We start from the raw sequence: 23,479 nt of genomic DNA on the forward strand, positions 1-23,479 counted from the left end.
TGAATATTACTTGGTATCGGATCGGAAAGGAAATCAGTGGTATCGCACATCACTAGATATCACATCCTAACACGCTGCCTTATAACACATTTGTAGGCTCTATTTCACCAAACTTCCATATAAATCTAACAGCAATGATCGCTTTTGGGTTTTGATGTGGGTGTAAACAGGAAATCTATTCATTGTTGGAAAGAATGAGCATCAACGGTTTTCGTGGCTTAAAACAGAAACTGAAAACAAGCCATTTTATGACATTTGAGGGCACATGGGGATCAACTTCGTTTAGACAAAGACAAAAAAGGGGAGAGGGCTTGAAGGAAATCGTAGGACCTAATAGCTGTGTCCCAAACCCTCAACCGCATCCTTGCAGGACCTGGTGTCGTGCCAAAGTAGGTATCCCCAACAGACACCACCCTTCGCGGTCTACATGGGCCGGGTCATTCGAAGACCGAGAAGGCCGGAAGTGCAAGGCTGTGAAACTGGAGATGTCAGGGTGCAGGAAATGAAATAAAACCAGCTGTCTGTGATACCAACTAACATGTTGGCTCCTTAACTTCATAAAAAGATGCAAACTTTTTAGTGTCCATGAATCTGAAGAACTACAGTCTGCTTTACACAAGTTTGTTGAAGGTTTTCTTTATTGTCTCTGTGCAGTCAACCTTTTTTATGAAATATTCCCCATAAATACATTACAAGGATAACTATGGCAACGTAAAATGTTACGCTTTGGGACTGAGAACGTGTTGACTATGAACTTTCATCTACACAAACATCCACAACCAGTTCCAAGGAAAATCTGTATATGAAAGATAAAAACATTAGAAACTGCTATTCTTTGTTCCATAATGCTGCAGTAAAAATCTGATCGTCTCTAAATATCGCAAAGTGCTTCATTACAAAATTCTAAGACATTAAAACAAAACTTTACCCAAATACAAGTTTAAAAAGTTGAGTTTTTAGCTGCTTTTTAAAAAAGATCAGAGTCCACAGTGAACATTTCACTGTTGTCTTGTCTGCTGCTTTGACCCATTCAGTGCTTCATTTTCTTTTCTTTCCTTCTCAGAAATAAAATAAAAAATATAAATACTTTCATTTCCTATATTGTTTTGAGTTTTATTTTTGTCTAAAAAAGTTATTACTTGACAGGAAATATCATCTAAATCATGATATCAGTGATCTTTGACATCCTCACATAGATACATCTTTTAAAAATGACAATAATTAAAATCACTACAGCTATGGCAATCATAACTAAAACCACCACACAGCCAGTGATGGTAACAATTTTTTCCCCTTTGTTTCCAACATTGAGCATAAGCACTGGAGTTATCATGTGGTTTAGTGACTCACATCTGGAAGGTACAGAGGGGGGAAAATGAAAAAGTTGTTGCACTGGAAGAAATCACGTGTCCATGTCTGCTCTGAAGTGTCACTTACTTAGTGCGTGAGTGACAAGGTGTTAATGTTCCACTGCTGCAGTCAGAGCATCCACTGTCTGTGGAGGCTGTTCCTGCAAAGCCACAAATATACACCGTTTTATACTTACAGGTCATCTTATGAAGGAGTGTCTGTTATGACCTCATCTGAGTCATTATTTCATTCTGATATAAAAAAAAGTCTGAAACATCTAAAAACATTTCTTTGTTTTTCTTAAGCTGTGAAAGAATGAGCGAGTGCAGCTTCAGGTTAAAATCAAACCACAGAAGGCGAATCAGCTTCTATTGGACAGAACACTGAACTTGGCCAACAGATTATTTCATCCAGCTTATTTTCACTGTAACTTTTACTCTTATTGCAGTTCTTCTTTTCCAACTGCTTCTCCCACAGTCTTTGCTTCTTTTCATCAGGTTTGCTTTGAGCTGTTTGCCTGTAAGCTGTGACTTAAAGGGCCGTGAATGAAAAGTGAACCAGCAGGTCACTAGTTAGTTACCATTTTACTTCAAATTAACACCATATTCAGAGTTTATGAAACATTAATTAAGGTATGTTCCACAGTTTCAGCATCAACCAAATACATCATAACAGCCATCAAATCTGTTAGTTTGATTTTAAAAACTTTATACAAGACTGAACAGAATTGTATATTATTTATATTTATATTACATATTACGCTCATTTTAGTACTTTGTCTTGTAGCAAGAAAATCAACCGCTCTGACTCATGTGTCCTGGTTTACAGCTCCTGTGTTTCTGTGTCTTCATGCAGTGGACACCTTCAGATTCAGTAAAGTCCCTCCACAGACTTTATCTGATGTTGCTGTACATGAACTCCTTCAGACCAAAGCCCCTCAGCACACACAGTACAGAGGATACATTACATTTCTGCAATGTTTAATGTGATACTCTACATCTAAGTCCTTTGTGACTAAATTACACTTTTAGTGAATATCTGACTTTGGACACATGTTTTCTATAATTAGCTGTGGTGCCAGAAAAGTGATTTCCAGTATTTTCCAAAAAGTGATTGCCCCCATTTAAACCGTCATTAATGACCTGTTGGCCTAAAATGTGTAAAAAGTATGTCAGACGTTTCTGTTATGAATGATATCGAGTTATTCTGAATTACAAACAACATTTTTTCCCACAAGGTAGAAGCTGCAATCAGTTTATGACAAAGTGACTTTTATATGTGCTTCATGGATTCAGTTAAAAAGCCTCATAGACATTAAAAAAAGTCTTTTTAAAGAGATGTTGGGCCAAGAGGCAGAAATTGCAACTACTTACCAATACAAGCAAAGACATTACGCATTAAAAACAAAACAAAAAACATACAGAAACACCAGAAATCACCTTTTGGAACAACACCGTGATCCAAAAGCACCTGTTCAGTTGTCAATGCTGGGTCTTCTGGCCTTCCCAGCTAAAAGTCTATTAATGATATAAATAAACTGCTAATGTTTAGTGAGTTCAATTTTCTTTTTAAAAAGTCATTTTTTTCCCTTCCTTCTTCTTCTTTGCTTTATTGGTACACAAAGAAAATTAGTGTTACAGCAGGAAAAAAAACCCTAAGCAATAATAAAAAGGCAACACTGTGTTGTTAAGGCTTTAAACTGAAAAATCAACACAATGCAGACGATGCACCAGGGCTCGCAAAATTTTAAAATCCCTGGTAGCCCTTTGGGCAGGCACTCTTTAGTTTTTGGTAGCCTGAAATAAATTTGAGTAGCCCGAATAAAAAAAGATAATTTTTATTGTATAATATTGTAAAGGAAACAAAACATCAATCAAAAAATTGTTAAAACACAAATTACAACAACTGTGTAAACATTACAATCAACTCAAATATCTGGTTCTAATTAAACAGAATTTTCTGTGAACTTGTTAGAACTGTGTAGAACATGAATTAGTCTGTGTCAGATCCTGAATCTGAAATTTCCACTGAAGTCTCGGATGAGAAAATGCCACTCGACGTTGAGGGCATAGCATCTCCTTCATCAGCTTTCTCTTCCTGTGCATTGCCCTCCATTTCACTGCTCTTTGTTCTTGTCGGGGTTTTATGATCCAGGTGTCTTGAACCTTTTCCAGAAAACATCCAGAAACGAATCGACTTGTCAGGGCAAAAAGATTCAACTGTTTCCCCATTAATGGAGAGTTGCATGCAGTCATTCAGTGTTTCAGGGTGTAGAGAGGTACGATGTGTTGTCTTCACTCGGTTCATGCAAGAAAATCCTCTCTCACAGATGGCTGTCGATGGACTAAGTGTCAGCATTAATTTCACCAGCAACAAGATATGAGAGAGATGTTCTGGATTCTCAGAGAGGAGATCTCTGTACAAGCAATCTACTTTGCGACCCCGGTGTTCTCCAAGCCACACTTTTAGATCCATCCATTCTTGTGGAATTTTCCCTTTCTCTTCTGCATCTAGCAAACAGGCAAAATGTGTGACAAGATAATCCACCTCTTCATCCCCATAATTTGCTAGTTCTTCTCTGGGGTAGGGAAGAGTGGAAGGGTCAAAAACCTTGAAACAAGAGAGAGGTTTTTCATGGAGATTTTTAAATCTGTTGTCCATGTACTTGACTGTGTTGTCAATAATCTTCTGGATCTCTGCACCAAAGGTGTCTTTGTCTGTTCCCTCACCTCTTCTAGCAGGTCGCTGACTTTTTGTTAGCTGAGTTCCACAGTAGCAAATGCTACCATCCTGGTTCGCTGTGAACTTTGTGTCCAAGGTTTTCTGATATTCTCCTGGTTTTGTTTTTAGGCTGAGTAAGCGTGATGTTGTGCTCTCAACTAACTGATTTGTTTGTGTGATGTTTAGGTTATCATGCTGAAAATCAGTAGAGCACTTGGATAAGATGGTACTGTAGTCCAACATGAAATGCAGGAAGCGAACAAATTTCTCAGTCTTCATCTCCTGCACCACCCCCTTAGCCTTGGCTGCATCCTCGGCTTTGACATCACTTCCTTCTGCCATGTTCTCCATATGAACAACAGTGGGAGTGTAATTTTTTTCCACAGCCTTTAGACATCTCAGCCGGCTTGGAAGCCACCGTGTGCTCTTCAGCCCACTGAAATGTGCCAGCCTCTCATTTAGCAGTTCACTTATTTCTGTCAGCTCTCTTCGCTTCTTTGGGGAATAGTAGTAGATCTTAAAGATGGTTTTCAGTGTATCTTCAAATTTCACCAGGTACTCACAGCCTTTCACGCTATCCAGCACGGCTAGCTCTAGTTTGTGTGCCACACAGTGGATTGTTATGATGTGGGGTATCCTCTGTTTCAGTCTCCCAGCTACTCCTGTTTTCTCACCTATCATCACTGCAGCACCATCAAAATTTGCACACACTACTTTCTTTTTCCATGTGTCCTCTCTGATACCCATGGTGTTCACTGTTTCATCAATAGCCTCTAAAATACCTGCAGCATTTGCACTCTTGACTGGCTGACATTTGATCATGTATGTGGCTATGTCACCATTATCCCTCACATACCTGACGTGAACCAACTCCTGTTCTATTATACCAGTGTCTGTACTGCCAATCTGCAAGAATGGATAAGAACCTGCTTTCTTGAATTTCCTTTTCAATCTGGTCTCTTGAAGTTTGTGCTATTGCTCCAATAAACTCTCTGCAAGCATGGTCATTGAGGTAAGTGGAACCAAGATCTAGGCCATTTGCTTTCTGAAGTTTGCAAAGACTGCTAAATTTTGCCAGTGGTAGTTCACTCTTTGCAACATAGTACGCAGTTCTAAACAGCTTTTTCAGGACTTCTTGTTGTGCTTGGTTTATTTTTAGTATGGTTTTTGCAATTGGTGTTTGTTCTGGGACAGATGCTGCAGACTGAGCACCAATGCATTTCTTGTGATGCAGAGATTTCTCATGAGTTCTGATGGGGTCTTTCCTAAAATTACTGGTCCCAGTAACAAAGGCGCTTGTCGACTCAGCAATAGAGGGAAACTCACGACACACCAGGCAGAACATCATGTTATTTACCTTGTCATATTCCAGCCACAGAAATTCTTTTGTCCATGAATCCAAAAAACTGTGCTTTCTTTTTGCCTCGTAATCTGATTTATCATAACTTTTCCGCTTTGTGGTAGGCCTTTCTTTGCCTGTCCCTTCTTCATCCTGACCTGTCTTTTTTGGCTCAGCAGAACTAAAATACCTGCGTAAATCCATCTGTCTTTACACATGCCAGAGATTTTTTTTTTAAATTCTCTGCGCAGTCAACCTCTAGCACGTTTAAGCTTGCTGCGGGAGATTTCACGTGCCACGTTTGAAGAGTAAGCTAGTGAGTGATGTTGTGTCCTGTCTGACTATACCATATTGCACCACTAGAGGGTGGTGTCGTGAAATAAGAGGAAAGTGCAGTCGGGAAATTGTAGAGTTAGAATATAGTTAAGACGGCTATCTGATAACTCGATATGTCTCCCTGTTACCTCTACGATGTAAAGTTATGTGCTGCATTCATTAAAGAGCACTGTTCTTTGATGAGGACTCAGCTAATTAGCGAAAGAAAGCAAAGGCATTGTCATATATTTTTACTTCCTATGATAGCCCGACGGGCAGAGCTGAGATAGATTTTGGTAGCCCGACTGGAAACATCACTAGCCCCGGGACGTCGGGCTAGCGATTTTGCGAGCCCTGTGCACTAACCTGTCACAAGGCTAGTAAATGCTACTGAGCAAAGCAAAAAAGGTAAAAACACAAAGTAATGTTGACTTGATGTTCTCCCACAGACAACGTCACTGGTCGAGCTTCCTTTGACCTTTATCTGTTGGTTTGAGCAACTGTTGTAAAAGAAGAGGTGAAAGAGAAAGAAAATCCAAATTAATCCACGTGAAGGAGCAGGACCACAGAGAATTTCCAAGATAATAATTTTATGTAAATTGTTATAATATTTTGATATCCTGTCAAATGTTGATGAAAAACTGAAGTAATTTTGCAAGTCTGAATATTACATCAGTAGTTCTAACTTTTAAGTTCTAAGTTAATTATTATTTTATTTTATGAGCCTGACATAAAAATGTAACAGTGTATTAATATCTGTAAAGTGCATTCTATATGGGCTCCAGTTAGTATTCCTGCTGACAAGCATCTTGTGTCTTGTCTAAAAACAAGATGTTTGTGATAAAGCAGAGCTCATGTTTATGTGTTTGAATGTGGCCATCAGGATTAACTGATGCCTCAACTGTGCTGTCATCTGTCACTTTATTTTAAACAAATTCAAAGTTTTTCTTGTACCATTACAACATTTTTAAAATAAAAGTTGGCTAATTTTCTGTTCAATGAGCTGAATCACTGGTCCTCAGGTTGCTAAAGGAGGGCAATTCCCAAAGTCCTGTGTGGAGGTGAGTAATATATGACAACTGAGATATGAAGATATAGAAAAAAATACTGTATGTTTTTTAAATGCTCACAGGCAGCAGCATTAATAACTGTAAGTAGATGAAGCATCCTTCTTTTCCAGAGAGCTAGTCTCACCAATGTCAGACTACTTAAACTGAAATGTGAATCTAATGAAAGAAAATGTAAGCACAAAAGTAGCCTAGGTAGTATTTTCCCTGGAATTTTCAAGTCAAAGTATAAAATAAATTTTAAAACTTGACTTTGACAATAACTAAATGACCTTACTCTTGTAAAATGTTAGGAGCTGCACAATATTGTCATATATTAATATTAAAAAATAGAAACATAAAAAATATTTTCTGCCTTGGTCAGTCTATGCTTAAAGTGTATGCTTAAAGTTCTGCTTTTCCATCATGTAACTGCATCACTAATTTCCATCCACTGTTTGCTCCTCCTGTTATATAGAGGATAACTAGCGAGTGCAGCGAGTGACTGCTCATGTCCCATGTGTCTCGTTCTACTCAAAGGTATGTTTTTACCCTCTTCTACCAGTTTGTTGTTTTCACTTTTTTCCAAACAGTTTTCCTGCATGTTTTCGTCCTGTGTTCACTGGAAGCTGCTGAAGTAGCTCCATTTTTAGTTGCACACTGCTCTTACATTCAGACATGCATGGTTTTGACTACTTGTCATAAACACTAGGATACAAACACATATTCTTGCTATAACGACACACAGTGTATAGTGTAATACCGATATTATTGCAGATGATATGATGTGGCACAGCCCTAGTGCGAAGTATATGAGAGATTCCATTAAGACATTGATGATCAATAACTGAAAATAAAATAAACTTAGAGTGATTTTGTTATAAATTATGACCTACGTTTTCCAAGCAGTGCACTTCACACCGTCCTTGGAAAAGAAGCCTGGCTGACAGTCTTCACACACTGTGTCACTTCTGCTGGTTCCTGAAAGAAACACATTCGTTGTTACACAAAATAAAATCCTACTTTATCAGCTCATCTAAAAAACTTTTCTTACCAGATTCTTTTATCTTCTGACCAGCTTCACACTGTGAATGTTTCTCTGCCAAACTACATCCATTACTGTCGATCAAACCTTTGCAGTAATATCCATTTAAAACGTCACACACTGTGTCAGTTTTTGCTGTACAGTTCCGCTTGACAAAGAGACCATGACCTAAAAAAAAAAAATATCGGTGGAATTTGAAAACCTTTTTATTTTTTAAATTAAAATTTGACTAAGAAGTTTCCATCTGTACCTGTATCACAGGTAGTGCAGGGGAAACAGTTAGATAGACCATTGAGTTGGTTCATGAAAGTCCCCAGGTCACAGGAACGGCACCGAGTTCCTGAATATGCTGTGCAGTCTCTCTGAACAACTGTACCTGTTCAACACAGCACAACATTTATGTGAACATTAAAGCCACATTAAAGGTCAAGAACACAAACGCACAGTGAATGCACAGTGTATTAAATCTGGGGTGAATCTTTTTAGACACACATTTTAGAAAACTTTAAACACCACAATAGACTGTGTAAAGTTACTAAGCAACCACCAGCTGGTACTGGCAAAATAACTGCCAGAATATAATAGTTTCCTCTGTACTCCTACTATATATTACTAAATTTTTTATATTTCAAGAACAATTGGTGTGCGCAATTATTGCAAAATACAAGCCTGTGTGGATGAGTGCTGTGGAGCAGATAATAGTATGCACCACTTACAACTTTTTCTGATAGTGGAGGAGCCTCTGCCCTTGAACCATCTGCATATTTCACATAATTATTACAACAACAAGATAACACAGACTAGTAGCTTACCTAGTCATCTTTTGGGCATTATGAAGAACTAATTGTTGATAGATAGAGAAATGTTATATCACTGATTCAAATGTACGTGCAGATGAAAAGAATAAACTTTTTTCAGGTACTAATAGATGGGTATAAGAAATTGCCTTGTTTAGAACTGTACAATCCTTGTGTGCATCATTATTTTTCACACAGTAGCAGTTTCAAGATGTGACAATACCAAAAGAGGTCATTGGGTGTCTCTTGTGTGTATTACTGTAGGGTCTACCTTACAGTATAAACTGCCTTGAGGCGACTGTAGTTGTGATTTGGCGCTATATAAATAACATGTGAATTGAACTGTGAATATGGGGATCAAGTTGTTTTTAAACCTCTACAGCTCTGGTACATTTGAAATGGTTATAGTGTGCCACAAAGCCTTGCATTACTTCACCCTGTGCCAGCAGTGCTGTAGAGGCACATGCTCAACACATCTGATCATATGAAATGACGTTTCAGTATGTGTAAGATGAACTGAGTCGAGGTGGACGGAAGGTATGAAAAAAAGGTTTATCTCATCTGAATATGCAACTTAATAACTTGTTTGTGTGCTGCCCCCTCAGACAAAGTTACAATTTATTTACAATACTTGTGATGTTTCCTGAAAGCTATTATCTGAACTGTGTCAATTCTAACTATTAATGAAGGTTAGTTGACAGTTTCAGGGGAAAAAATGATTAAAAAAAAAAAAGAGTCAGCAGATTTTCTGGTTTATTAACTTAAAGAATTGTGAGATAAAAGAAGCAGCTGTAACATGAAATAAGATAGACGGCTCTTTATTTACTCTTTGTTCTCACAGTGGGAACTCACACAATGTGGGCGGGTTTACTTCTAGAAATGTTTTCTTATCGTACCTTCTTGGCACATCGGACAGCACTGCTCATCCCTTGTTGCATACTCCTTTGTGTGACAAGACACCGCAGAAACCACGGAGGCAGCGCGACATGCTGCAGGCAAGCACAGGATTAGGACGCAGTGATAAGCATCCTCCACACAGGCTACAAGCTAAGCTAAGGTTAGCTTTACATAAAAGACGTGCTGCAAACATGGAGCTGCTGTTTGACTTACCAAATACGAGGAACACAGAAACCATGATATCACAGGCTAACATGCTGCCTTATATAGCGGCTGAAGCAATTATTTTTTAAATAACAGTAACCCTTTAAAATTCTGTAGTGAAAGTTAGCTTAAACGTTGCTCTTCGTTTAGTGTGGGCGTTCATGCTGAAAAGCTATCAGTGTTCTGAATGGTTAACTCTGGGATTGTGAAGCTGCTCCGACGTTTGCGAGGTGCAAATCTCTATTGAGGGACCATTTCAAATTAAAATTCCGAGAGGAAAAAAACTGGAATCCGACTTTAAACTTAATCTGGAGCACGACGACGTGAATTCATGGTGCGTTTTTTGATTAAATCAGAATTATTGAACTAGGGCGTATTCCGATTTCCGGGATGTAGTGGGACAGGGCCAGAAAGACGGAGAAACCGATGATGGGATGGAAGTGTGGTGGGGGCAGTGTTGCCAACTCCTCAGTAAGGAAAATCGCTATTGGTTGTCCTAAAAGTCGCTAGAAGTCGCTAACTGACGTCATCGCCTAATTTGCATAATTGGTCATGCTAATCTAATTGTAACCTATGTTGTTGGAGAGCGAAATAACATCGTGGAAGAGACTTAAAGTGAGTAAAAAACGTCCTAAATGCATTTAGAGTTTATTTAGAACTACAAATTAAATTTCTTTTAGCAATTATTGTTTTTTTTAATGTCACAATTCCAACCCTGCTCCTTTACCCGGGCTTGGACCGGCAAAAGTGACCCGAAATAGGCACCCTGGTGGAGTTACTTTGTGTGTGTGTGTTTATAAGTAGTTTTAAACATTGTGATCCACAAAACAGCATAAGAGTAAAAGAAGAACTGACTGCGTTACAGCACCCGCTGCTTGTTGAGAGTAAAAGCAATACGCGCTTTCACGTTTTTTCACGTCACTAAGGGGTCTGAAAACTCGCTAAATATAGCGACAAAGTTGCTAAATTGGAAACACTGGGTGGGGGCACAGTGCCCCAGTTTAGAAGAAAACAGTTCAGACAGAGGTAGTATAGTCCGGAAATACGGAGCCCCGCAACAGACATTGGAGAAAAAAATAATAAAGATGAACTTTTGAAATTACTCACAAGGGAATATGTATGGTTCCCATATTTTAAGAAATGTATTTATTTATGCAAAAAGTGAATTAAAACTAGTAATAGGTGGTTAGTTTGTGATATTTCTCTGACTTAAACCTGCTGCTCTTGTGTTTAAGTTTGTGTCCCAGTGGTAGGTGACTTTGCATACACCTGGGTAGTAATTTATAGTCAATACCCTGTGCTGTGTATGTTTTTTGAATTAAAAAATTCAAGGAAATACATCACTTTGTCTTGAATTTTGATTAGTGTAAATGTACGATTGCATTTACTTTGGTAAAAGTAACAAAATATGACAAATATGACAAAATATCATAATTGAAACCTGGACCAGAAACAAAAGTGCCAAAGTAGTACATTTCTATTCATCCTAAGACCAGTCTGGTACTTTGGTCCACCTCTCTCTGTACTACTACTACAGTATCAAAGGAAGACGTCAGTGAGAGGAAGAGGCTGCGATATACCGAGCTGAAGGCAGAACAGGAAATCTGGAGAGCAGCAGTTTGCCCAGTGGATGGTGACTGCTGGGTTTCATCACTACAACCACAGACACACTTCCTAAACACCCTCAGGGAAATTTGAGGGACTGCTGAGCACTGCAGTCTATGGCTAGATGAGGAGAAAAAAAACCCATCTGGGCCCTGAGATGTTACGGAAAACACCCAGATCTGAACAGCCTGAGGTAGTGAAGGATATAAAAAAAACAACAACAGCAATAGAATAATATTAAACACAAAGTGAACCCGTCTTCCTTCATTAAATAGGTTCTTTTAGATGTTAAGGAGGAATTGACTTAACCAGGCTGGCGGAGAATGAAGACAACCGGACACCTGCTGCAGATGGGGAATCAGTGAACTTTTATTGAGACAGAGACAATCTCTCAACACAGCTCACATCAGGAGATTCCTCATATTTGCTGTGAGGATGGGTATATATTCTCTAAAACTTACAGGAGGGGGTTGTGAGGAAAGTGCTGCATTAGCAGAAAAACAACTCCATAAAAGGAAAGCGGCCTTGGGTGTTCTAGTCTCTTTCGCTTGCAGATATCTTGCACCTGCAGGATGAGGCGATCGCTTCTTATCGCTCTCAAGGCCAAAGTCGTGAGCACATTTTTATTACACAGTTGCACAGTAACTTTAAAGCTGAACAATATTTAAAGCTGAATAATGTTTGATCAGATTATATTTTCTTCAAATCCCCCTTTTGACCCATCTTAAATGGGTCAACACACAAAAATAAGTAACATTCAAAGGAACACAGAGACGTGTCGAAGCCTGGCTCGAAAAACTCCTCGGGTCTTATCATTTGTCTTTATCTGTCATTGCAGATGAGGAGAAAAGAGTCCAGGCACCACCCTGCCCAGGGGTCGGCTGCAAGCAGTCTCGGTTCCCGATGAAAGCAGTAACAGCTGTCCTGCACACAAGGATACACGAGTTAGTGCAACCAGGGTAGTGACACAAAATTAACAGTTCCTGTAACTCAGCAACCAAAAAGCATAAGTAATGATAAAAATGTGGAGAGTACAGAGTATACTATAATAATGAGAGATATAAACGTGAAAATGTGAAAGAATAAATCAACCATAAAATAAACCCAGAACGGTAACTGCTAAGGACATTCAAAAGTGAATATGGTAAAACGTGAGGAAGGGGTGTGGAAAAAAACAATTTATATCCAGTGGTGGGAGTACACATTCGCTCAGGCTTAAGTCCGGAGACCCTGAGAACATCGCTTAACCCTCACAACCCGACCAGACACAGTTCAACCAGATATATCCTTCAAGAGGAAGTGGGTGAGGGAAACAATTAATAACAAGTCTAATACAAAACACCACAGAGAAACAACCATTCTAGAAGCATTTAAACAAGAGAAAGACGATAATGTTCGTCACCCTCACGATCAGAGTTTTCATCATCCGTTGGCGAGGAGGTGGGAAGTTGACCAGCCAATAAAGGCATCTGCCGGGCGAGATCCTTATCCTCAGGAGTGAAAGCTGTAACAATCAGTCTCTGGAAGAGGGATCGAATGCATGGAATACAACAGCAACCGCAGGTGACTAGGATAGCAACAAAAACTGAGATGGAAACTAGGATGGAAGCTACAAGGGCCTTATATTTGCCAAACATGTTAAGCCAAGAGTCCCACATGGCAGTATCAACGCCCGAGTGTTCCTTCATTTTAACAGTAAGAGCTGTGAGACCAGTAATAGCTTTAGTGAGGGAACCATCAGGAGCTGTGTTATTGGGGATATAGGTACAGCACTCCTGACCAAAAAGGCTGCAGACTCCGCCTCTTTCTGCGAGGAGAAAATCCGTTGCGACCCTGTTTTGGAAAGCCATTAGGGAAGTGGCAGATAACTGTGCATGCACAGCTTCAAAACCATCTCGAGTGTAATTAGCCAACAGTTGCACATTAAAGTGAATGTAGTTAATTCTGTCTACATTCGCATTTATTTCAACCATCCAAAGTATCGAGGCCCATCCTGCTTTAACCTGGTCTCGCAGTTTATATTCATCGGGGACCCCACGGGGTATACCTACAGCATCAATATAGGTCGGATTATGAGCTGAACCTGGGATTAGAGAACGTTTAGAGCGGCGTTCAGAGGAGGATGGGAGGCCAACTTCGTGTACTTCTATAGAGAGATCTACTGGAGTGACTAAAACAGGTAAAATAAGAGTTATGAGAGCGCAAAGACCTGACGCATCCCGAGGGAAACCATCATATAACTTGTTATTGCCACACCACCACCACAAATCAGCCCTAGCCGTAGGTCGGAAGTTTGGTTTCATAACCGTCATCTCAGTGCACCAAGAAGAGTTCAAGCTACCTAGTTTTACTGCATTGCCAGTCAGGTTAATACAAGTGAAATTGTTCACAGCTACATCTGAAGAAAAGAAAGGTGGTTTATTAGAGACCGAGCGTTGAGTTTTAGGAAAGTGGTTTTCCAGATATGAGCAATGACCTCGTTTTGTATTGTTCATAAGATGCAGGAGGCATGCACTATTGACTGGCGCCGGTACAACTCTTAAAGTGGGGCGGGCTCCCATACAAACTATGCAGTCGGAAGCCGTCCTGTCAGCAGCTTGTTCAGCTAGTAGTAACCAGTTGTTTGTTGCTCCAGAAATACCGGTTAGAATTTGGAAGAGGTCATCTTTAGACATTTTATTTGTGTCTACAATGCGTATTCGGCCGTTTCTCCCCCCGTTTGTATACGTCACCGGAGGGCCATTAAAGGTGGGGTTATCATCTTTAACTACAGAGCTTGGAACTGCACCAACGCTAGGGCATATTTCCATTTGCCAATACAGGGCGGTGCGATCAGTCCAAGGGGCAAGTATAAATTGTTGACAGGAGGTCAAGGCCAGATCCTTTAGGGTAAAAATTAAGCCTGAAAGATCCGGTTTTTTTGCTATTCTGAGCATATTTTGGTTTCTCCAGTGCAAAGCCTGACCCCTAGAGTGCTTGGACCAATCGAGGTCCGTTTCTGACACTAAACTGGACCACTTCCACTGATGCCAACCTCCCAGGGTTATATACCACACTGAGGAGGAGAGATGTACTGCAAGGTTAAAAAGATCCCCCCCTTGGTCTTTGGTGACGGGAGTGACTGGGAAGCTAGCGAAATCTATTTCAACTACCCAACTTTTATTGTTGGGGACACAGAGAGTAATCATTCTAGTCGTACTTGGGGTACAGGAGGTAACCGTGTCTCGTTTCTTTCTAAATCGATCGGGCGTGGGCAAAACTGGAGAGGAAGTGGTGGGCAAGACCCTAGGGGCTACATTTGTCAGATTGGGACTGTCAGAAGGGGGCGAAGCTTTTGAACTTGAAGGTGTCAGAAGTGTCGGGGGCCCTTCACAGATCAGGATTATGCCAATGGGAATGAGACCCAGGGCCAGGAAGCAAACAAAGACGCAACATCTTTGCCTGCCTGTCATTTCAGGGGGAAAGGGCCAAGACATGTTTACTTAGCTTGGATGTCTTCTAATAGAGGATGATGGGGCAGAGAAAGGTGGTCCAGTTCCCCCCACCTCGCCAAGGGCGTGTTCTAGGAGTTAAAGAGCAACAAAAAGTATCAGTGACACAACTTTAAATGAGCTTTCAGCGGTTAAAACTATTTCAATGTAAAATGTAAATCTTAAAAACTCAAGCCAATATAAAAGCAAAATCATAAAAGATGTTAAAAATAGAAAAATAAAAATGTTTAGTTCAGTATGAAGAACACCCCCTTTTGTAACCAGCCGGCTTGTAGGTTGAGTTTTGGCTCCCTCAAGTGGTTGGTGATGCTGTTGCAGCTCCTTCTGACAGGTCCTTCTGCACCTCTCTCAAGGTTCTTCCTGGTTCGGTGGCAGCAGCGCACTGTGTGTAATGAAACCAGGTGTCACCTTTCCCTTCGAGCCTGACAGCGTGGGAGGTCCGCTCTGTTATGCGGTAAGGGCCTGTCCAGCGAGGCTCAGCCCACTTTCTCTTTGTGACTTTCAGGAGGACGTAGTCCATTCCAGGTGTAGCCGCCTCTTTCAGCTCTTGCTGGTTTCTTTCAGCGACCTGTGAGGAATACTGGGCAACAAAACTGCGGAGCATGTTATAATATGTCCTCGGATCGAGGTCTGAATCAGCTTCATCCGACATTAACAGGCGAGAGGAGGGGCCAGGAAAAGGCCTGCCATGCTCCAACTCAAATGGAGTGTAACCAGAGGTTTGATTTACTGAGCATCTTATGGACATTAATGCAAGAGGCAATGCCTTAACCCAATCTAATTTGGTCTGTGCACAGATTTTAGCCAATTTAGTTTTTAGAGTTTGATTCATCCTTTCCACTTTCAGTTCTGAAACAACATCCATCTGTGAACCAATCTTTTTCTGCATCCATTAGAGGTTCTGCCTGCAAATCTGGCCTGATTTTCTCCTGTACCTGCACAACCTCTTCACACATATGTGGTTCCCCCGATCCCATGTGATCAGCCATGTTTATGCCTTCATGTGAGTAGGTGATGTGTGGTGCTTCCAAAATGGTACTGAGGCGTCTCTGCCTGAGTGAAGTGAGTGTGAAGGCCTGTGAGGAGACGTAGGCCACCACACTGTGTGATGTCAAAATTTTTAGTGGGTGGTTCATCACTATGTGTGCTGTTTTCTGAATGATTTTTGCAAGTCCAGAAACGTGTTGTGTGCACGGTGGGTGGCGTTTTTCAGTGTTGTCAAGCATTACGCTTACATATGTCAACACTTTTCTCTCTCCCCCTTTTTTCTGGAACAGGATACCATTGATATGGGTTCCAGTTCCAGAAACATCAAGATGAAAAGGCAAAGCATAATCTGGCACAGCAAGGTCAGAGGCGACAGAAAGCTGTTGTTTTAACTTTATAAACGCCTGTTCTGTTTCTGTAGTCCATGAGAGGGGAGCAGAGAGGTTTCTCATGCCTTGTTCATTTACCAAAGCGCGCAAAGGGGAAGTAAGGCCAACATAGTCTGGGACATAGGTCCTGCTGTAACCAGTCAGGCCCAAAAATGACAACATGTCTTTTACAGTTAGAGGTTTTGGATGGTGCAAAATGGAGTTCCTGTGTTCTGGGGACAAGGAAATACCGGACTGTGAGACCATGCGGCCTAGAAAAGAAACCTGTTTTCTTGCAATCTGTAGTTTGTTTTTGCTCACTTTAAAACCTGTGTTGGCCAGGTGGTGAAGTACCACTCTGGTGGCCTCCAAACAGATGTCAGCCGTGGGGGCAGACAGCAAAAGGTCATCCACATATTGTATTAACATACAGTCAGATGGTAGTGGGCTGGTTTGTAAAAGTTCTTTCAAACACTGATTAAACAGTCCTGGGGAGAGGGCAAATCCCTGTGGTAAGCGAGTGTAACGCCATTGTCGGCCTCTAAATGTAAATGAGAAAATGTCACGCAGTGACTCACGAAGTGGGAGGCAGAAAAAGGCATTAGCCAAGTCAATGCAGGTGAACCAGGCATGAGATGGTGGGAGGTTGGTCAAGGCAACATAAGGATTAGGCACAGGCAAAGTAGGAGTGCCAAGTAAGGCATTAATCCTTCTCAAATCATGTGCCATTCTGAACTTCCCCGTGCCTTTTTTCTCAACGGGTAGGATGGGCGTGTTCCACTTAGAGCAGGAGGGCTCCAAGACACCGGCAGTGACCAAACCAGAAATTGTTTCTGCAATCCCAGCCTCAGCCTCCGGTCTGTGTGGGTACTGAGGCTGCCACAAAGGGGTAGCAGATGACAGTTGAAAAGAGACTGGCTCCACATCAACTAAACCTACATCTGTGGGTCCATGGGACCACAAACAATCTGGAAGAGAGTCGAGTAAAGGCGCAGCATCACAGTGGTCTGTGTGTTCTCTGCCATGTGACCCGCTGACCACTCTATGTTGCAGTGTTGAGGAATTAAAGCAATCATTTAAAATTTGGTATGTGTTGGTAGATGGAGAAAACAAAACCTGTGGGAGTTTTGTAGGTGTCCAGTCAGTGGCCGCAAGGGAACGTTTAACCATTCCACCCAGCTCCTTAGCCTGGTGTCCAGGATGTAAGGCCAGTGACACATGGGGAGCTGCCTCATCAGACATCATGTACCACTGTAATTGATCTGTTGTAAAAGTAACCGCTGCTGCCACTCCCTCCGGTGCCGCAAAAATGCACGACATGTTCAGAGACCAAGCCCGCCCCTCGCACTGCTCTTGGAACATGTGCTGGTACCAGGTGGTGTCATGCCTGTCATAAAACAGTGTAACATGAGGTGGGTCAGGGGGAGGGACATAAGGATGTAGGAGTGAGAGCCACGGCCGCCATTGCTGAAAAGCAGTACAAACTCCTGGTTCAGCAGGTGTTTCAACTTCCAATAATGCCCAGTAGATGTCAGCAGAGTCCGCCAAACAGGAGGAGGGTTGCAGCAGAAACTGACCACCTCCCTCTGGCCCATCACAGCAGGGAAGTACAACCCCAGTAGGGAGAGTCACAGTTAGGCCTTGTGAAGAGCAGAGTATTGTGGCTCCTAATTTAATCAACAAGTCTCTTCCCAGTAAATTCACAGGCGCCTGTTTTGAACAAACATAGCTGTGTAACAAGGTCTGATCTCCAACCGTTGTGGGGAGGGGCACGGTGTAAGGCAGAGTTTTAGGTTCCCCAGATATGCCCACCACTGTAGTCACTCTGTCAGTAAGTCTTTCACGAGCAACATCCTTAATGGTGGAGTACGTAGCTCCAGTGTCCACTAAAAAGCTGCTTCTTCTTTTATCTACAGTTATGGACAGCATAGGGTCCGCCGTTGTCCCTTCACCGTCCTGGGCAGTCTGTGGGGTGTCCTATAGCTGGGGACCACCCTCGTAGTACTCCCACCCCATCACAGGCATCTGTGGGGCCGGGGGCACTTCAACTAAAGCACCACGAGGTCCACCTCTGTGGCCAGGATGCTGATAGGGCCCACCACGGGCTCCCCTGCCTCTTCCAGCAGCCGGGTTCAAAGGGCACGCTTTAGCCCAGTGTCCAGGTTGTCCACACCGGAAACAAACATACATCTGGCCTCCCCTACCACCTCCCATCTGACCCCTTCCCCTGAAACCACCTCTGTTTCCTCCAAATGGGGAACCTCTCTGCCCATAAGGGGCCGGGGAGTGATAAGCACCATACTGGGGGGGCTGTGGATCAGTTGGCCATGGGTTCGGATACAAATCAGGGGCAACTGGACCAGGAGGGGGAGCCGCAGCGGCCACAAGCTGCTTTTTAGGCTTGTCACCTTTTCCACCCAGGTCGTTTTTAGCTTTCTGCAGCTGAACCTTCAACAGTTGCAACTGTAAATCTTCGACGCTCTCCGCTTTATCATCAGACTTAATCTGCACTTTGTTAAGATTAAAAATCAAATGTTTCTTCCAGATTGCAAAGTCACAGTCCTGCAAATCAGGATTATCCTCCATTTTCTGGCTTACTGACTCCGGAATGCCCCTCAGCACCGCCCTTCTAAACCACATGCTCTGTGAACAAGTCCTACTGGGGTGATGACCTGTATGGTTCACCCAGTCTTCAACAGCCTGATTTAGATAATGGGTGGGATTTTGCTTTCCCTCCCATTTAAATTTCTGTAAGGTGCCTTGATTTTTGGGTGGGAATTGTTTGCGCAGGGCCGGTCCAATAAACCTCAAGGCCTGCATTAGTGGCACCGCGTTCTCATGCATGGTAGTACCCGCATTTTGTTCCAGGTCCGCTGCCTGAGATCGGGATGTGCACCTAGTTATAATAGCTCTAAAATCTCCCAGTGCGAGGTCCTGTCCAGCTGTGTATTTATCCAAACCAGCCAACCAGGCATTCCCTCCCTCCATTATGTCAGGGAGTTTGTCCACTAGGGCCTGGACATCTCCGAATGAATAAGGTTGATACACTGGTGTACGTTGCGCTTTAGTCTGGACCAGGGGAAACATGCCTGGAGGCTGAGGCACAGGGCCCTTAGATCTAGTCTGATATCCTAAACTGGGAGGGGTAGAGAGGGGTGTATTGTTAAGGTCACTGAGTTCATCATCAGTATCCTCAGTTTCTTCCCCGCCTGGTGGGTTAGCAGTGTCAGCAAAAACGTGGGCTAAACTCATCTGTGTTTCCGGATCCTGACGGCCCACCAAAGACATGGTAACTGTGACATTTGGTGAAGTGCCAGGCTCAGTTTTTGCAGTAGCGGTCAGATCTCCTTTAACAGCGACAGGAGTGCTGGCAAAGGGGTTGGACCGGGAAAGAGGGGCTGACGCAACACGATTATTCACCTGGACCACTGACCTATGTTCATTTAAGCAGCTGCGTAATGCTGCTTCTAGATCAGTTAATTGTTGTTCAGTGGGTTCCTGTCTGTTCATTCGAACCGCAAATGGTGCGCTCGCAAATGGGTCAGTTAGGCCCTCAGATCCGGTTCCAAAACAATGGGACATAGAAGAGGGGGCTCTACTACTAGCTGAGGATGTCGCCGACAGAGAGGAGCTTCCTGGGCAAAAATGCTTGGTATCTATGGGAGTTGGAGCTACGGGCGGTTCTTCTCCAATAGTCATTATTCCACCAGAGATATTAAGTACCGGATATATGCCTGCTGAGGGAGGAGTTGAGGCAGAATAGGGAGGTGGCTGAGACCTATTTTTCTTCATGTGTGGTTTTGCAGTTTCCCATAAACACACCCAGTGATTAAATTTAACTTTGCGGCCTGCGTGCTTATCTGCTTCCTTTCTGTGTCTCACCCCGCTCATCACACCTGCACCTGCTGCTGCTGAGTTGGCTTCTTCCTCTTTCTCTTTTGCCTGCATAGCCTTATTCTGCCAAATTATTCCCCAATTACCACTACTCCCCTCGTCTTTTCCCTTTTCTTTCATTAACCTTTCAGCTGTTTTCCTCAATGACTCTTTCTGCTTTTTTGCTTCTTTAGGCTGGTGTGTGGAGTTGATGACTGTCTCAACACATGTTAATTGTTCTCCCAATGTGCTAAGAATAACACCGGGACCCCAACCATCATCATTAGTTTCTCGATCTAATTCTCCATCCATTTTACTGTCAATGGAGGAGTGTTCTTTTATTGATTTTAAAGGAGAATTTGGGCCAGCTGGGTTTCTGCCTCTGTTAGGCACTAACAGCTGGGGCGCTGCTTTAAAGGTGAGTCAGCACTGAAATATCCCTTCAGGTGTTACCAAGCTTCTACCAAACCGGAGTCTGGCGGGTAACCTTGCCTAGAGCTTCCTGATAGGGGTGCTAGTTGGTTGTCACCTTGTTCACACGTCTCATTCACACTTCATACATTACCTGCAGTCACTCATTACCCTCCTTATGTATGTAATAAATGTGTAAAAAAAAAAAATTCTATGTGTGGTGTATTATTTTAACCAAAAGAGGAACCTAGTTCCTTTAATTGTGTAATCTGTGAACAACGGAGAACCAAACTGTCCTGCCCAGTGTTCCACAGCAAGCATTCAGCGTGTATTTATGTGTGTCCAATATCAAACAGAACATCAAAACATTTAAAACACTAAAATCATCGGGGTTTTAAGAAGAGATCCGTTTTCTCCTATTGATCAAAGGGACCCCTCCTTTGGACTCCAACCAGTACTTCTCCTTTTTAAGTTTTAGAGGATCTTTTCTAATAAAGTCCTCTGGGCCTTCCTAACCCTTCTGTAGTTTAGAGAATATTACTAAAAAATATTCTCAAGGCCTTTAACCTTTTAATTTGTTTAGAAAGGCGTTACTAATAAACCCTTTCAAGGTCCCAGACCTGCACTGAGGTATTTATCCGACACCGGAGAGCAACCCGTCGGCTGCAACCGTGGTCAGACCTCAGTTCACTCTTATCTTTATTCACTTATTCACTTATTTCTTATTCACTTATCTCTTATTCACTTGTCTGATTCTCAACAAGCCTTAAGTAAGCCAGACAATTTTGGTTATGAATTACTAGGAGTTTGGACACTAAGTATTTTTATAATGTTCAATATAGCAGAAATAAAAGGTCTGCTTACCTTGTTTTTGTGTGCACACAGCTTTTGTCCAAACTCCGTTCACTCAGACCACTGCCGATGTCCTCCCATCCGTTCCAGTTTGGCCTGGAGCGGATCCTGTTCCGTGACGCCAATTGAAGGATATAAAAAAAACAACAACAGCAATAGAATAATATTAAACACAAAGTGAACCCGTCTTCCTTCATTAAATAGGTTCTTTTAGATGTTAAGGAGGAATTGACTTAACCAGGCTGGCGGAGAATGAAGACAACCGGACACCTGCTGCAGATGGGGAATCAGTGAACTTTTATTGAGACAGAGACAATCTCTCAACACAGCTCACATCAGGAGATTCCTCATATTTGCTGTGAGGATGGGTATATATTCTCTAAAACTTACAGGAGGGGGTTGTGAGGAAAGTGCTGCATTAGCAGAAAAACAACTCCATAAAAGGAAAGCGGCCTTGGGTGTTCTAGTCTCTTTCGCTTGCAGATATCTTGCACCTGCAGGATGAGGCGATCGCTTCTTATCGCTCTCAAGGCCAAAGTCGTGAGCACATTTTTATTACACAGTTGCACAGTAACTTTAAAGCTGAACAATATTTAAAGCTGAATAATGTTTGATCAGATTATATTTTCTTCAGTAGGCGTCTCTCAGCAGAGGGTGTATTGTGAGTAAAATACACTCTCTACTGAGGGTGTATTTATGTTGAAGGACACAACTGAGGAGGGGAACAACTGACCTGTGAAATTGTCTGAGCATCCAGTTAGCATTAGCAAAAAAAAAAAAAAAAAAACCCCACTAGTAAACCAACATGAATAATGGAAATTTGGCTAACAGCTTGATAGCATATTTAAGATGCTGCATAAATTAATAAAGAAATACCCAAAATGCTTAACAGTTTTACAGAAACAAATGCTCTTTTATCTTTTTAAAAAATTTCCTCACATTGCAAAGCCATGACATCACATCAATCCTGGACCAACGTTATTATAATAATGGCAGAACAAAACCAACACAGGGATCTCAGATCAGTAACCACCATCCTGTAATAACTGAGATCGAACTGAGTGTAGAGGAGTATGATACAGGGGGTGCGCAGAAGTGGTGTTTCATTTCTGCAGATTGGGGGACACTCAGGCTTTTTAGTGGCCAGGAAATGCAACATAGTTGATATGAATGTTTATAATGGTGTTCTACAAGCAGCAAGCTGACTATAAAGAAGGAAGTCAATTGAATTGAATTGAAGTGAGAGCAAAAAGAAGATTGTACCCAGGTGGACAAAGGAATGTGATAAAGTAATTAAAAGCAATTAAAAGCTGAAATAACTTTTTTTTTAAATAAATCTTACTCAAAATAAAAGGTCACAAGAAGAATTATTACAAATGCAAAGGGAGACAGAAATTCTTGAAGTCTGATCAGTGGTTAAAAGGATGAATTCCATTAAAAGAGAGTATGGTATCCAGTATTAAATGTCAGGGTAGCTACAAAGCTATAAATGGACTGGTTCTGCTTTTCTACTCTATCTGAGCACTTAAAGTGCTTTACACAACTTTCTTCACTTTTTGTCCTATCTAACATTCACACACATCGGAGAGCAGCTTGGGATTAGTATCGTGGATATCTTAGGATACTTGGCATACAGACTGGAGTAGCCAGGGATCAAACCACCAATCTTCTGATTAGGAGATGCCCTAAGAGAATGATGAGAATGATGAAGCTATGACAACTATACAGGCAAAAGCAAACACTTTGCCTGTATATTTGTCATAGTTCAGATAAGATTAGTAAATAAGTGGAAAAATGGAAGAGGGGTATGTTTGTATATAAATAAGAAATGGTGTAAAAACGTTACAGTTCGTAAACAAGTGTGTCTGTCTGACATTGAGCTCCTCTCTGTGTCTTTGAGGCCATTTTATCTGCCGAGGGAATTCCCACAGATCAACGTCACTGTCGTTTACATCCACCCTAAAGCGAATCCTAAGAATACGACTGACACCATCTCCAACGTCATCCACTCACTACAATCTCTCTCTCCTGAGGCCCCTAATATTGTTTTTGGGGACTTTAATCGCTGCGACGTGAAGAAAACACTGAGCAGTTTTTATCAGTATGTGAACTGTCCCACACGCTTCAATAAGACTCTGGATCTATGTTACGGTTCCATAAAAGGTGCGTACACATCTG

At 41.9% G+C, this 23,479-nt stretch overlaps 3 protein-coding genes across 5 annotated transcripts; all 3 read right to left on the reverse strand.

Annotated features, from left to right (window-relative positions):
* Window positions 1–485: 485 nt before the first annotated feature.
* On the reverse strand, window positions 486–10,449 carry LOC146687483 (tumor necrosis factor receptor superfamily member 14-like). 3 transcript variants are annotated; one of them, XM_085440344.1, is made up of 7 exons: window positions 9,724–10,449; window positions 9,510–9,602; window positions 8,067–8,192; window positions 7,826–7,984; window positions 7,668–7,752; window positions 1,438–1,510; window positions 486–1,352 (listed from the first exon to the last, which is right to left on the reverse strand). In XM_085440344.1, the coding sequence occupies exons 1-6, from the start codon at window positions 9,764–9,766 to the stop codon at window positions 1,480–1,482; spliced, it is 537 nt and encodes a 178-aa protein (XP_085296470.1). In that variant the 5' UTR covers window positions 9,767–10,449; the 3' UTR covers window positions 486–1,352; window positions 1,438–1,479. The 3 variants fall into 3 exon arrangements, with proteins under 3 accessions (XP_085296470.1, XP_085296469.1, XP_085296468.1); XM_085440343.1 differs by having other exon boundaries at window positions 486–1,510; window positions 9,724–10,448; XM_085440342.1 differs by lacking the exons at window positions 486–1,352; window positions 1,438–1,510 and adding an exon at window positions 3,172–6,225 and having other exon boundaries at window positions 9,724–10,447.
* A 1,219-nt stretch (window positions 10,450–11,668) lies between these two features.
* Window positions 11,669–14,945, reverse strand: LOC146687484 (uncharacterized). The gene has a single exon (XM_085440341.1). The coding sequence runs from the start codon at window positions 14,793–14,795 to the stop codon at window positions 12,690–12,692; it is 2,106 nt and encodes a 701-aa protein (XP_085296467.1). The 5' UTR covers window positions 14,796–14,945; the 3' UTR covers window positions 11,669–12,689.
* A 2,573-nt stretch (window positions 14,946–17,518) lies between these two features.
* Window positions 17,519–21,315, reverse strand: LOC146687485 (uncharacterized). Its single transcript, XM_085440340.1, has one exon. It carries the CDS (start codon window positions 20,348–20,350, stop codon window positions 18,143–18,145), a length of 2,208 nt encoding a protein of 735 aa, XP_085296466.1. The 5' UTR covers window positions 20,351–21,315; the 3' UTR covers window positions 17,519–18,142.
* Window positions 21,316–23,479: the final 2,164 nt, after the last annotated feature.

This window comes from Copadichromis virginalis, linkage group LG18, assembly GCF_057382275.1.
Source record: "Copadichromis virginalis isolate Kocher_CV1m ecotype Utaka linkage group LG18, C_Virginalis_male_GT1.1, whole genome shotgun sequence".
In the NCBI taxonomy this organism is placed as follows: domain Eukaryota; kingdom Metazoa; phylum Chordata; class Actinopteri; order Cichliformes; family Cichlidae; genus Copadichromis; species Copadichromis virginalis.